The sequence below is a fragment of the Ictidomys tridecemlineatus genome, chromosome 2 (assembly GCF_052094955.1).
Source record: "Ictidomys tridecemlineatus isolate mIctTri1 chromosome 2, mIctTri1.hap1, whole genome shotgun sequence".
Classification (NCBI taxonomy): Eukaryota; Metazoa; Chordata; class Mammalia; order Rodentia; family Sciuridae; genus Ictidomys; species Ictidomys tridecemlineatus.
In genome coordinates, this window is record NC_135478.1 from 177,933,344 (window position 1) to 177,946,413 (window position 13,070).

Consider the following 13,070-nt stretch of genomic DNA (forward strand, 5'->3'; position numbering starts at 1 on the left):
CCCTCTGAATTATATTTTGATTAGAATTTTGTTTCAAGTGGTACCTGCAAAAAGAAAAAGTTCTTGTTTTAAAAGATTTGTTAAATTTTGTCTTTCAATAATCATCTTAGGAGTTAAATTTTCTGGAGTCATCAAGAAATATTTTTGTGTTCAATTTATTGATCAGAATGCACTGATGATTTACTACTTGCTTAATGTAGATCCATGTTATATCATTTTTAGTATGTGTGTGTTTCAAAGACTTGGCTTTTGCCCAATCAAAATAACAATATAATGTTTTGTCAAAATATATTTCTTTATATTTGTTTTAGGGACCACACAAACTCCAAGGAATTCCTCCAAGGAATTTTCGTAGCACAGTGCCTGGCCCCAGCCACATTCAGTTTTTACCTCTAATTATTGCTAGTAGCCTATCCACAAATGCTGACTTCCTCTAAGCAAAGTCAGGAGTGTTGTTACTTTTTTTTTTTTGGTGCTAGGGATTGAACCCAGAGGTACTTTACCACTGAACCACATTCCCTCTTTTTCATTTTTAATTTTGTGACAGGGTCTCACTCATTTGCTTAGCGCCTCACTAATTTTCAGAGGTTGGCTTCAAATTCTCAATATTCCTGCATAAACCTCCTGAGACACTGGGATTATAGGCATATGCCATTGAGCCCGGCCAAAATGTTTCTTTTTTTTTTTTTAATATGGGAAGGCAAGGTACAGCATAGTTCCTTGTTTTAAAGTTTTAAAGCTTGGATCAGCATCATATTTAAACACTGTTCTTGGGTTTTAGAAATCTATATGCCACAAAATAAAATTAAACCCCTGTCTCTCACCATGCACAAAACTCAAAGTGGATCAAGAATCTAGGAATTAAACCAGAGACACTGTGTCTATTAAAAGAAAAAGTAGGCCCAAATCTCCATCATGTTGGATTAGGCCCCAACTTCCTTAATAAGACTCCTGTAGCACAAGAATTAATATCAAGAATAAACAAATGGGATGGACTCAAACTAAAAAAGCTTCTTCTCAGCAAAAGAAGCAAAAGAAACAATCAGGTGAAGGAGAGCCTACTAATTAGGAACAAATTCTTACCACAACACACATCAGATAGAGCACTTATCTCCAGGTACTTTTTATTGTACTAGGGCAAGGAGCTGAGTTTGTATTTTTCCAGAGCTGCCAGGATTTATTAGAAAGCATCTTCCTTAGGATTTCATATTACCACTGCCATCACCTTTGAGAAATCCCATTCTCATAGGCACTAAACAGCATTTGTTTGTACAGATCATTCAACCAGTGCTGGGAGGTAGCATGGTGGTACTTGACTCTCCTCTCATCTTTGGTCTCCCTAACTTTCTGCAATGACCTCTTCATTTGACCTTTGCTATTACTCTTTGGTCCAGGTTATTTTACATTAAACATTTCTTTATTTCTAATCTACATTCTTTTTTGCTGTTCTTAGACCTTTCCTCAGTTAAGAAAATACCACCAGTCTTGTTGTATTTGAAGATAAGTTGGTAGATTTTTGCAGGACCCTCAATCCATTAGAATACAAGTAGTTATTGTGAACAGAGCTCAGGTCTTGTCCTCAGATAGGTACTAGTTTAAATTCTGTTATTGTCATTTGGTGTGTGACCTTAAACAAATTTTTTGAAACTCTTTCCCAATTTCCTCATTTCTAATATTGATATCCTCTTTGTATATTGTTGTAAGGATTGAATTAATGAATGGAATCCACCACCATATACCTGTCCTGCAACAGAAACCCATTTTGATTTGACATTCTAGAATGAAATGGAACTATCCAGTTAAGTGATTGGTAAGTCATCTCATAAGGAAGGAAAATAACTTAACTTTCATGTTGAGCTAAGCACTGTGCTAAGGACATCCCATGCACCTGGATTAGTTTCTCAACTTTATCACTAATTCATCTATTTACAGCAATAGCAATACCTCTTCTGTCTCATGACAGTACAAGGCTAGAATAAGATCATGGCTATAAGTAGTTTAAAAAATAAAAAAAGATATTCTCAGTACTGTATGAATAGAGATCTATCATCACTATTTTCTATCCTGGCTTTTTTTGAGGGCGGGTGGTTTGCTTTTACTGGTTTGAGTTAATTTTCTTCAAAATTTCCCATGAGATTGGTTGGCATTGCTTCAGTTTTCTAGGGATGAAGCAGAGAGACTCAAAAACAAACAACTACTAGACTTTCTACAGTATCCTGGAAGAGGCCCTCCTACTTTATTTATTTATTTATTTATTTGCTGTGATATCTAGATAAAGATAAGTCTGTTGAAGAATCTTACCTGATATTCCCGATAACGCAATCCTCCATTTGTATTTATGGTAAAATCAGATTTCATTTCTTTTTTCTAAGAAAAAGAATGAAAGTATAGTTTTTAAAATGTTCAAATATAATGAAAAATTAAGAAATGCAATGGTTTGTTATAAATGTGATGTCATCAAAGAGCTGGTACCTGATTGAAATTAAACTTTGAAGTGCTATAATCTTTCTTCATCAAAATATGTAAAACAGCATCATGAATTGTTAAGAAAAATATTGAGTCCTTGACTTCATCATCAAAAAATTCACATCGAGCAAGCTTCTCAATGAAATCATCTGAAGAGAGAAAAGAAACTGTAACACTTAGGAAGAAGTTATTGGCTGCAGGTTTTCCTCTTGAGGTTGATAATTTATTATTCCATTTGCAAATGTGCATTTCATTGACATTTGGTTAAGTGTGGGTTGCAACAATAGGATAACTTTGTATCACTAGTGCAATGTCTCCTGGAATTAAAGAGTACCTTTCTAATAAACATACCTATTTAATGCCGTACTGTAAAAAGGAAGAAGGAAAAGATTCAAATGGGAAAATCTGAAGTAGTTCCTGGAAAATTAATCCACTTTTATTTAGGCAGGAACCTAGTAAGTTAATCTCCCTGTTCAATGGCTAGAACATCAAATATAGTTATTAAAAATTGGTATTCTTTCAAAACACAAAACATGATAGATCTGTGATATGCTTTGGTTTTTGATTGCCAAACCTATCATTTACCAGTTACTTAACTGTAGCCCATTTTCCCAGAGCTGCCAGGATTTATTAGAAAGCATCTTCCTTAGGATTTCATATTACCACTGCCATCACCTTTGAGAAATCCCATTCTCATAGGCACTAAACAGCATTTGTTTGTACAGATCATTCAACCAAATATGACCTCATGTCTACTATGTGCAAAGCTCTGGCTGAGTAATAAAAAGGATCAAAAGGCAAATTAGATCTGAATCTCACCCTGGAGGAACATAGAATATTTATATATAATTGTAGTACTGAAAGGAAAAAGTGTTTTATAAAATAATTAGGGAAAGGAGCAGTCCAGTTTTTTCTTTATTACTAGTTTCAAAAATAATGCCCAGCACACAATAGGTATTTGTATTATCTTTTTTGTTGTTTTCAAGAAGAGAGGTGCAGTACATGTATGTACTATGGAAATTCTGAGACAGTAGGTAAAAATTGTTTCCTCTTGGTGGATATCTAGGATAAATTAACTGAATAGATGTCACTTTTCTAGTATCTATGATTTGGAGAGAGGTGGAGGAAGAGGAGGAGCAAAAGTATGGAGATGGGAAAGTGCTCACAGGCAAGCTTTTGACAGGTGACCAAGGGAGAGGGTAGGGGAGAGGGGTGATGTTGGATTGACTGAGAAGGGATACCAGGCAGCAGGAATGGACACTTTTAAAGAGATCTGGAATGATGGGGAAGGAATAAAATTGTTTAGTAAATTAAGAGTTAATAGTTGAGTGAGAACATTTATAATTTTAAGCAACCCTTGAACTGAATATATCTATAGACTTGGGGATAGGAGGCAAGAGAGATTAAAGGTGCTAATTCTGTCTCCTTGCAGATCTGTGTGCTAGTTGTACAAGATACTCCTTAAAATACACTTAAAATAAATACACTTAAAATACACTCCAGATTCTGTCAAGGTTGACTCCCATATTTCATTTCAGTCTCTTCTCAAGGGTCACATTACTGGGTATCCCTAATGGCTAGTCTAAAATAGCAACATGCCCATGGCTCTATATCCTTAACCCTGCTTTGTTCTTTATAGTACTATCTTAAATATTGCTTTGTTTATTATTTGACTTTCCCATGAAACTATAAGCTCCACAAGGGCAGGGATTTGTCATTCACTGCTGTAGCCACTCCCAGAACAAATAGTAGTTGTGTGGCATGTTCTAAACTAGATAATTAGGTAAACAATACTAATAACTGCCCTTGGAAGAGATTACAGTCTAGTGGGGACACAAACACAGAACTGCAGAATTAAGTGATGTGCATTCTACAGATGCAAACAGTCTGAAGATCCAGTGCACTGCCTGGGTAAGGAAGAAATTGTCACAGTTATTGTTGGGGAAAATTCTAGAAGGAATTTTCTAGTCAGAAAAAAAAATGAGATAAGAGATCATTCTAGCAATGGACAAAAACACTAGTTAGAAAGGTCTTATAATGATCTGGATTAAGGCAGTGGAAATGGAGAGGAAGAGACTGATTTTTTTTGGGGGGGGGGCAGGGGGATGTGTGCTGGGGACTGAACCCAGAGCCTCATGCTTTCCAGGCACTCTACCACTGAGCCACATCCCCGCCCAAGGAAGAGACTGACTTAAGGGGAAATATTTTTAGGAGCTGGTGGCTTACTACCTGTAAAGGGAAGGAGAGAGGGAGAAATTAAAGAGAGTTCTGGGGTTTCCATTTTGGGCAACTGGATCAAAAGTGATGTGGTAATTGACTAGGAAAGGAGCAGTTTAGGAAGGAAGGAAGGGTCATTTATATAGTTTAGAATACGTGTGTCGGAGGTGCCTGGGGGGGACAGGCAGACAACTGAATACATGGATCTGCAGCTCAGAAGAACTGGAGGTATGGTATGGGGATCCATTAACATGTAGGTACGCTTCAAGTTATCGTAAGGGTGAAGGATATTGACTAGGAGTTCATGGAAGTAGAACTGTGGAGTTTAAGGTAGAAGGCTGGGAAGACAAACTGCTAAGGGATAGGAGAGGCACCAGTGTCAGAAACAGAGGAAATACTAGAGAGGTAGGAGGGGAATTCAACTCACAGAAGTCAAGGGAATGAGAATTTTGAAGACAAATGCCAATGAAACAGTCTAATGTTCAAGCAAGCTCCAGCAGGAGGAGACTGAAAAGGAGGCCATTAATCTTGAGAAGCTGGACATCACCATAACATTGACAAGGGCATTCTCATTATCCAAGGGAAGCCGAAATCAAGATGTGATAGCAGAGGAATGCAAGGGAAGAGGGAAGAGAGACACAAAACATGACTAATACAGCAAGTTTGGAGTAAAAAAATAATGTTTGCTCATTTGATGCTTACTAAGAATTCAAACTGTAAAATTCATTTAATTATGTATCAACACAACTCAAACACAGTGAAACTGTTTCCATAGGGAATTTTATTGGCTCAACTGCGAATTAGGTTTCCTTTTTGATGATTGTATAAAATACCTGTTTTTTGGAGAGGCTGTCTAGATCAAGCATTGGCAGTGAGCCTGCAGTTAGTATCAGAGCATAAAATCAATATAAAAGAACTTACCATCAGTTCCAACAATATACACATCTACATTGATCCTGATAAAGTCTTGCAAAATCTGTTTAAAAAAAAAGTGCATCTTTTTTTTAGGGAACAGTATCACTTATCAGATACATAAGGAAAACAATTCTGGGGGATATATTACTTTCAGAACCTTTTACTTTTTGAAAAGAGGTAATAGCATAGGTAGATACTAAAGTTAAAAACAAGGCTCTATGAGAGAAAGAAAGAAACCTGAATAGAACAGCCCTCCTCCCTCCTCAATAAGAAGTTAAAAATGATCAATCTTGAGGGAAGTGTTCTGAGAAAATCTCATGCCTCAAACTCATAAAATCAAGAATGATTTAATTAATTTATTATTGGTACTAGGAATTGAACTCAGGGGCACTTAACCACTGAGCCACATCCCCAGCCCTATTTTGTATTTTATTTAGAGACAAAGTCTCACTGAATTGCTTAATGCCTCGCCATTGCTGAGGCTGGCTTTGAACTCACCATCCTCCTGCTTCAGTGTCCCAAGTGGCTGGGATTACAGGCATGAGCCACTGTGCCTGGCTCTATGATTTAATTTTAAACTAACATCTTTAGTGAAGATGATAGGAACTAGAGCTTTCTGGGTATATAACATTAAAACAAAACACTACGGCCTATATGTCATTCAGAAAAAAACCCTGTCCCTGTTCTTTGTGCTATGCTGCTAGGATTTAAAAAAAAAAAAGCTAATATAAACAAAAATGAAACTAAAAAAGAAAAGGCAAGCAGTCTTCAGAATTATGTAGCATCAAAACCAATTTCAAGATAAGTTGGAAGAAAACTAAACTGATCCCATTTCCTAATTTTGTGTCCAGCTTATTAATATTTAATAGATCTTAATTCAGATTACTTAGGAAGATTTCTGTGAAAACCTAAGGAAAATGTAAAATTTCTTAAATTTTCTGTTTTTGCATCTTTGTTGCATATTTATTTGCTTTTAAAAATGTTAATGAAATTGTGGAAAGACCTTCAACTTGATTGTTTTTGCCGTATTTTTAAATCACATGTAACTCTTGTTCTTTTATATATCTGTTTTTTGATATTACTGTAAATAGCCAAGTGAAATTTCATCAACTTATAATGAATGAGGATTAAAAAAAAGACAAACTATTCCACTGTTTCCCTGACATTTCCAAATCGTCTCTGATTTCAGGATAATGTTAGATACATGCCCCCAGGATTTGAAAGCACCATTTTCAATGCCCATATTGTACAGGAGTGTGAGCATAGTGGTCTGAGAGAAGGCTCAGCCTACTTTAGAATGGGGTTTGGTCACCTTCAAAATTGTAAGCAGTTCCATGGGAAATGCATTTTTAAAGAATTCATGGAACACACCACTCCCTCCCCTTCAGCCCTTTCATGGAATATTGTAAGATTAAATTTTACCTCTAATTCAGTGTGTATTATCTAAAGGAACATCCTTCCACAACTATAATTTTTCCTTTAGTTAATGATTGATTATTTCCATTAAGAAAAATAAATAAATTACCGTTTTGAGACCCCTCATTGAAGAAACATCAAGAAAGGACACTGCTGAAAAATCGAGAATAAGGCTGTGGAGGCTGATTTTGGGGACCATGATGTTGAGGGGAAGATCAGCATTCCAGTCTATCTGGAAAGGCAGATCTGTGGTATTGATGGGCTGATCTAGTTCCTCCATCTGATTGTTGTCTAGCTCTTCATCAGAATCTTTGAAGCCATCAGCAGTACATATAAATCCTTTCTGCAAGAGAGGATAACAAGCATGATAATCCTGACTGTGAAAAACGTGTATGTTGAGGATAACCAAGGAGTTTCTAGAACATAGATTTAAAGTCAGGTCAAGCAGTAGGACTGTAGACACTTGTCTTTGGTACTTTTCCCAAGACAAAAAATTTGAGGAGACCATTTTTGAAATAACAGTGACACATGGAATAACTTGTTTATCTGGCATTTCATTTAAAGGAACAGGACTCACACCTTGACTTATATCCTACTGAACTGTTAGCTATATAACACATGGAATGGGCCAGGCAACTCACGGGTGTCACTTGTAGCAGGCCTCTCTTCTGCAGTTTTCGAATTTTCTTCAAAGCTTTGTTGCGTTTGCGTAGAATTCGAAGTGGAGTAAAGCCAACCTGAAAAACCCATTGCTCTGTTACAAGAGTACTGACTATTCTACCTCGATAGCATAATTCTTATAACTAGCCATGCGTTGGGGGCTTAGGACACAAAATAAGGATACTGTGATAAAATCCAAACATGATTTAAACAACATCAGCAACAACATTGCGTCAGACCTGTGATTCGCTTAGTCCATATGCAATTATCAACATTTAAAATTCTCTATACAGTCCAGGAGTTATCTACAAATGATACATTAATAGATGTAAGCCTCATTTGAATTCTTTTGTATTTTGAGCCCTCACTATTGTTAGGGAATTTTATTTGAGTATGGTGATACCTAATGAGAATTCTGCTTCTGTATATAATTTTTGTTCTATTACAATTTATTTGATTATATTTTATAAAACCTATCCCTATATGACTTTATTTCATAATTTTGTTATAGCTCTGGACTTAACCTTCATTTCCCCCTTTTCAACACAAATATGTTCTTATTGCTATAATTTTAGTTCAAGAGTAGTAAGAAAGGGGGATCAAATATGTAACAAAAATCTTTGGCCAAAAAAAAAAATGTAGTTAGAGGGAAAGATACTAGATTAAGTGTAAAGGGCATATAGAAAGCCATATATACAAAAGGATACCATTTTAAAAAATAATTGCGGCCGGCCATGGTGGTGTGCACATCTATGATCCCAGTGCCTCCGGAGGCTGAGGCAGGAGTTTTGAGAATTCAAAGCTACCCTCAGCACTTATTGAGGCCCTAACCAACTTAGTGAGACCCTGCCTCTAAATAGAATATAAAAAAGAGCTGGAGATATGGCTCAGCATATCTAGGTTCAATCCCTGCTACCCCAAAACAAAAAACCAAAAAACCAAACCAAGGGGCTGGGGTTGTGGCTCAGCGGTGGCGAACTCGCCTAGCACGTGTGAGGCCCTGGGTTCGATCCTCAGCACCACATATAATCTTTTCAATAAAAGCTGTCTGGAGTCTTAAGGAAAAAAAAAAAAAACAACCAACTTAGATAGTGTAATATCTGATGCATACTGAATGATAATGAGGCTTAGGGCAACTTTATGCAAGGCACAGATCAGACGAAAAGGTCTGTATCTAGGAAGAGTTCTGGGCTTTTGTTTCCCAGTATTAAAGACTGCTTCCTTCTCACCTTTACCAACACCCAGTATTTACTGTTAAATATTCATTTACAACTGTTATCTCTTCCATGATCCAGTCAAATATTAAATGCTCCTCTGTTGTCTCTGAAGTTGATGCCCAAAGAAAATATGTAAGATAATATCCATTAAAGACCAGCAGACTAAACCTGTGGTAAGTCTTTTTTTTTTTTTTTAACTCTATAGCAGAATTGGATTAAAGGATTCTATATTGGACCTCATCTAAAGAGGCTTATTTCAGAACACATTAATGGATCCCTTATACCTGCCGTGGGACATGGAACACAAAAAACGCTGATACAACTCAGCCTCAGCATACATGAGGTCAATAACATTCTTGTTAAAAACCAAACATTTCATTCCCAGAGACTCAACAAAATTAAAAAAAAAAAAATAACAACCCCAAACCTTACAGCATCTATAAGTTTCTGCTTAAAAAATCCAATGTTTGCAAAGTAGATTGGAGATGGACATCTGAAAATTTTCACTCCTTCCGGCTCATACATCTATAAGGCAGAGAAGGAATATTAGATGGTACCCAGTAGATTCATATCAATATCATTTAGCAAGTCAAAGACAAAAATGAATCTCCCTTACATCAGAATAGTCTTTTTTGTCCTTATAGATGTTGCTCCTTCCAATATTAGCCAGTGTACTACATTTTGGACTGTAGGGAAAAACAACAGCAAATAAATTATTCATGCATATTTGTTAGACCTGTAAGGTAACATTGTTTTCTTTCTAGCATATCAACACAGGTTCACTTTTCAGTTTAAAAAACTGGGGAATCATTATGCCATCAGAGACTCTAGATGGCAGACACTTTGCTTACTTATCTTTGTGTCCTCCCACAGCTCCTAAAACAGTGTTTCCAATTTGCCAGTTTACAAAGCAATGCTGTAACCTTTTGCCATGTTCATTCTGGATACCACGGCTTTTTAAGGGAGGTAAGGCAGTGATATGAATGAAGACATGGAAAAGTAAAATTACTTGATTATATGACCATTCAGTTTGTTTCTGTATTTGATGGGTCCCCAGTAAAGAATCCAATAAAAATGTAAATGAATAAAAAAGTGCAAAAGCAATACCAATGTATTCCAATACCAGCATATTCTGTTAGTCAAGGAATCACTTTAACTATTATGGTGACTTCTGCCCTAGAAAGCCTTAGTTCCCATGGAGCCTTCTTTCTCCTTATAATCACACCACTTAACACAATACGGGTTGAATCACCACATGGTGGTGATGTTATATGACAAAGATTTAAACATCAGAAAGATGCTTGAACTGCACGACTATTAAGAATAATTCCAGTCTTTGTGGAACATTAAGACCTAGAGGGGCCTTTGAGAAGTTCTCTAACCCAGCTCCAGGCTTTTAAGATGAGAGTGCAATTTAACAACCTATGAAGAGGGCTGGAGAATTTCACTGTCTTCTCAGTAACACATTCCCGTGTTTTAACAGGTCTGAGACAATGAAATTAAACTCACTTAGCATAGATCACTTCTGGTTTACAGGTGGGCAAACAGACTCAGAGATCTAAATGATTTCTTTGAATTATTATCAAAGCCAGAAGTAGACCAGTAGCAAGCTTCTCCCTGGGCTCTCGCCCTATATCTGGGCCATTCTATTGCCCTTCCATCCTTGAGGTGAGCAATCTGAGGAAGGCTGTACTTGTTAGTCCTGATAGATATGCATGCCTATTAGCCAAACTCCTCTTAACCCTTGACAAAGTTTTTACTCTTCTGATTGTGCAGGTCGAAGCCTGCCAGGATGCAGAGAACAATGAGCACTCACAACTGGGTCCTGAACACGATGGTGAGGAGCTGAAATGCCACACTTGCCGCCAGGCCTAACCCCAGTCCCAGAACAATGGCAAAGATGAAGGTCATGATCCAAACCAACTGTAAAAAGAAAGCAACAGATACATACGATTTACTTTGAGTAAAGTACAATGTTTTATGTCCAGAGCTATGAGAATGTGTGAACTTCCGGGGCCAAAAGCAGAGGTTAGAAGATGTTATCTTGGTCCAGGGAGCAAAGTACGTAGGAGGACACCTGTCTTGAGAGGTCATTTCTGCAGACTCAGGGTCTGTGCCACTGAAACACTAGCAAATATAAAAAAGAGCCAAAGAAAATGCATCTATTTCTAATTCCACCTCTGAACCAGTAAAGGAAACAGTCTAATTTTCGCGACAAAAATTACAGAACCAGCCTAGTTGTTAAAATCAGAAAATTAACTGGTAGAGCCTATACCAATCTAATTCTTGGTCTGCTCACTTAATCAATGGCTACTGTTTCTAAGAGACTTTTAGCATGCCAAAAGGGTGTTTAAATCCCCACAATGATCTATCAGGAACAAAAGTAAACCAAGGGTAACTTATTACTTTATGTTCTTTAAGTACCATAGTGTATGCCGACAAGCATTTTTACACCATAGACTTTGGCCTTGAGTAAATTATGGACTGTGCTTTTCACAGCAAGGCATGTTGAGAGAAAGGGGGAGCCTTTTCAAAAGAAAAAGTGTTTTCCAGAAGGAATGTTCAGAATTTCAATTCTTCACAGATTTTCTGAAAACGAATACATTGTGTAAAGAAGAACAAAAGTAAAATCCACCCCTAAAATTCAGAGTTTCTGTGGCATTCATGATGACTGTAAGAAAAAATTAGGTTTTGCAAGGCATGGCGGCTCACTTCTGTAATCCCAGCAGTTCAGGAGGCTTAGGCTGGAGAATCACCAGTTTAAAGCCAGGCTCAAGAATTTAGCAAGACCTTAAGAAACTCAGTGAGAACATGTCTCTAAATAAAATAAGATAAAGAATATGGCTCAGTGGTTAAGCAACCCAGGGTTCAATCCCTGGTACTGAAGAAAAAAAAAAAAAAGGTAGATCTAAGAAAGTCCTGCACTAGTGTTGTGTGGAGCATTTTCTGCTTGTGGGAGTCCAACCTTTTATATTAAAATCTCAGAGAATGTCCATTAGAGTATGCAATTTAAAGATGGCAAATAAAACAATCTGAGGTTGTTTTGAACAGACATATAGAAATAAAATTTCGTAGAGTTTACAATGTAAATATATATTTTACATCAACATTAAACTACCATCTGAGTCATCTCCTTTTCCAGTACCATTGCATCTACTTACACAATCATATTTATCCTTTCGCCACAATCTGCCTATTTCAGCAAACTGCATCAGCATTCCTTTTAAGTTTCCAAGTGCCAAAGCTGCCAGGACAGACTGTGAAACACAGAGACAGCAGATGTACTTTAAGTTAATCAAATAAACCATATAGAAGCAAAGGTGAAGGCTGCAGATAAGTGAGTCCTTTAGTGGGCCTCAAAGCATATCAAAGAATACACCCTTTTCCGGTGTCCAATGCCATGCAAGACAGACACATTAGAGCTGGAACTCTGACCTAGCCCCTGCATTTATTGTCCCCACAGTGACAAGGGCTGAATTGCTCTTTGTGATTATGCCATAGATGATCTGATGGCACTTACTAGCCTCCACCTTGGGACAGAGAAAGGTAGATCTTCAGAACTTTGGCAGGTAAGCACTAGAATAAATTCTTCCCTAAGCAAAGCCCGTGTAATGTGTATCTATTTATTAAAGTTGAGGAGATGGGGGTTGCCCTTTGTGGGGGGGAAAAAAAAGCTTTAGGAACTTGAGGCTCTGTAATGAGAATCCCAATCTTTGGTGAAGACCAGCAATGGTGCCATTTTGTAAGAGGAAGCTAAAGATCACAAAAAAGTTAACCAAGACTTGAGGTCGGCTCTCTGACAGCATGAACTGTATGTGTCTTGTTTCCTGGTGTACCCTCAGAAGGTATTACAGTAAATGCATATAGAAGTGGCTCTATAATTATTCAGCTGAATAATTAATAACAAACTAATATTCCCCAAGCTAGTACTTGCCACTGACAACACAGCCTCTCACAAAGCCCTAGTGTTGACATCATAGAATGATGGATTCACTAAACTCAGACTTCCTCAAAAAGCTTCAGGCTTCCAGTTCTTTGCACCCAAGAATGCCATAATTGGTTTGTGAGAGTTGTGCTAAGTCTGGTGAAACCTGCTGAATAGCTAAGTATATGCATCCTTATTCAGATTTTAACACAATGGTAGGAATGCCCCTGCGACATACGAGCTGTTCCACTCTG

The 13,070-nt window shown here is 37.2% G+C and overlaps 1 protein-coding gene and 1 long non-coding RNA gene across 2 annotated transcripts in view; one reads left to right on the forward strand and one right to left on the reverse strand.

Annotated features, from left to right (window-relative positions):
• Slc26a3 (solute carrier family 26 member 3) overlaps positions 1–13,070 on the reverse strand; it is a 48,636-nt gene continuing 35,566 nt past the window's right edge. Inside the window, exons 12-21 of the mRNA XM_078040249.1 lie at positions 12,053–12,148; positions 10,708–10,814; positions 9,508–9,577; positions 9,324–9,416; positions 7,656–7,751; positions 7,124–7,357; positions 5,605–5,659; positions 2,473–2,615; positions 2,302–2,367; positions 1–44 (exon numbers count right to left, since the gene is read on the reverse strand). Of these exons, the coding sequence (XP_077896375.1) occupies positions 21–44; positions 2,302–2,367; positions 2,473–2,615; positions 5,605–5,659; positions 7,124–7,357; positions 7,656–7,751; positions 9,324–9,416; positions 9,508–9,577; positions 10,708–10,814; positions 12,053–12,148 (984 nt within the window). The 3' untranslated portion in view covers positions 1–20. The remainder of the gene's footprint in view (positions 45–2,301; positions 2,368–2,472; positions 2,616–5,604; positions 5,660–7,123; positions 7,358–7,655; positions 7,752–9,323; positions 9,417–9,507; positions 9,578–10,707; positions 10,815–12,052; positions 12,149–13,070) is intronic.
• On the forward strand, positions 9,405–10,878 carry LOC144375415 (uncharacterized). The gene is made up of 2 exons (XR_013435238.1): positions 9,405–9,857; positions 10,668–10,878. It is a non-coding gene; the product is annotated as an uncharacterized LOC144375415 (long non-coding RNA).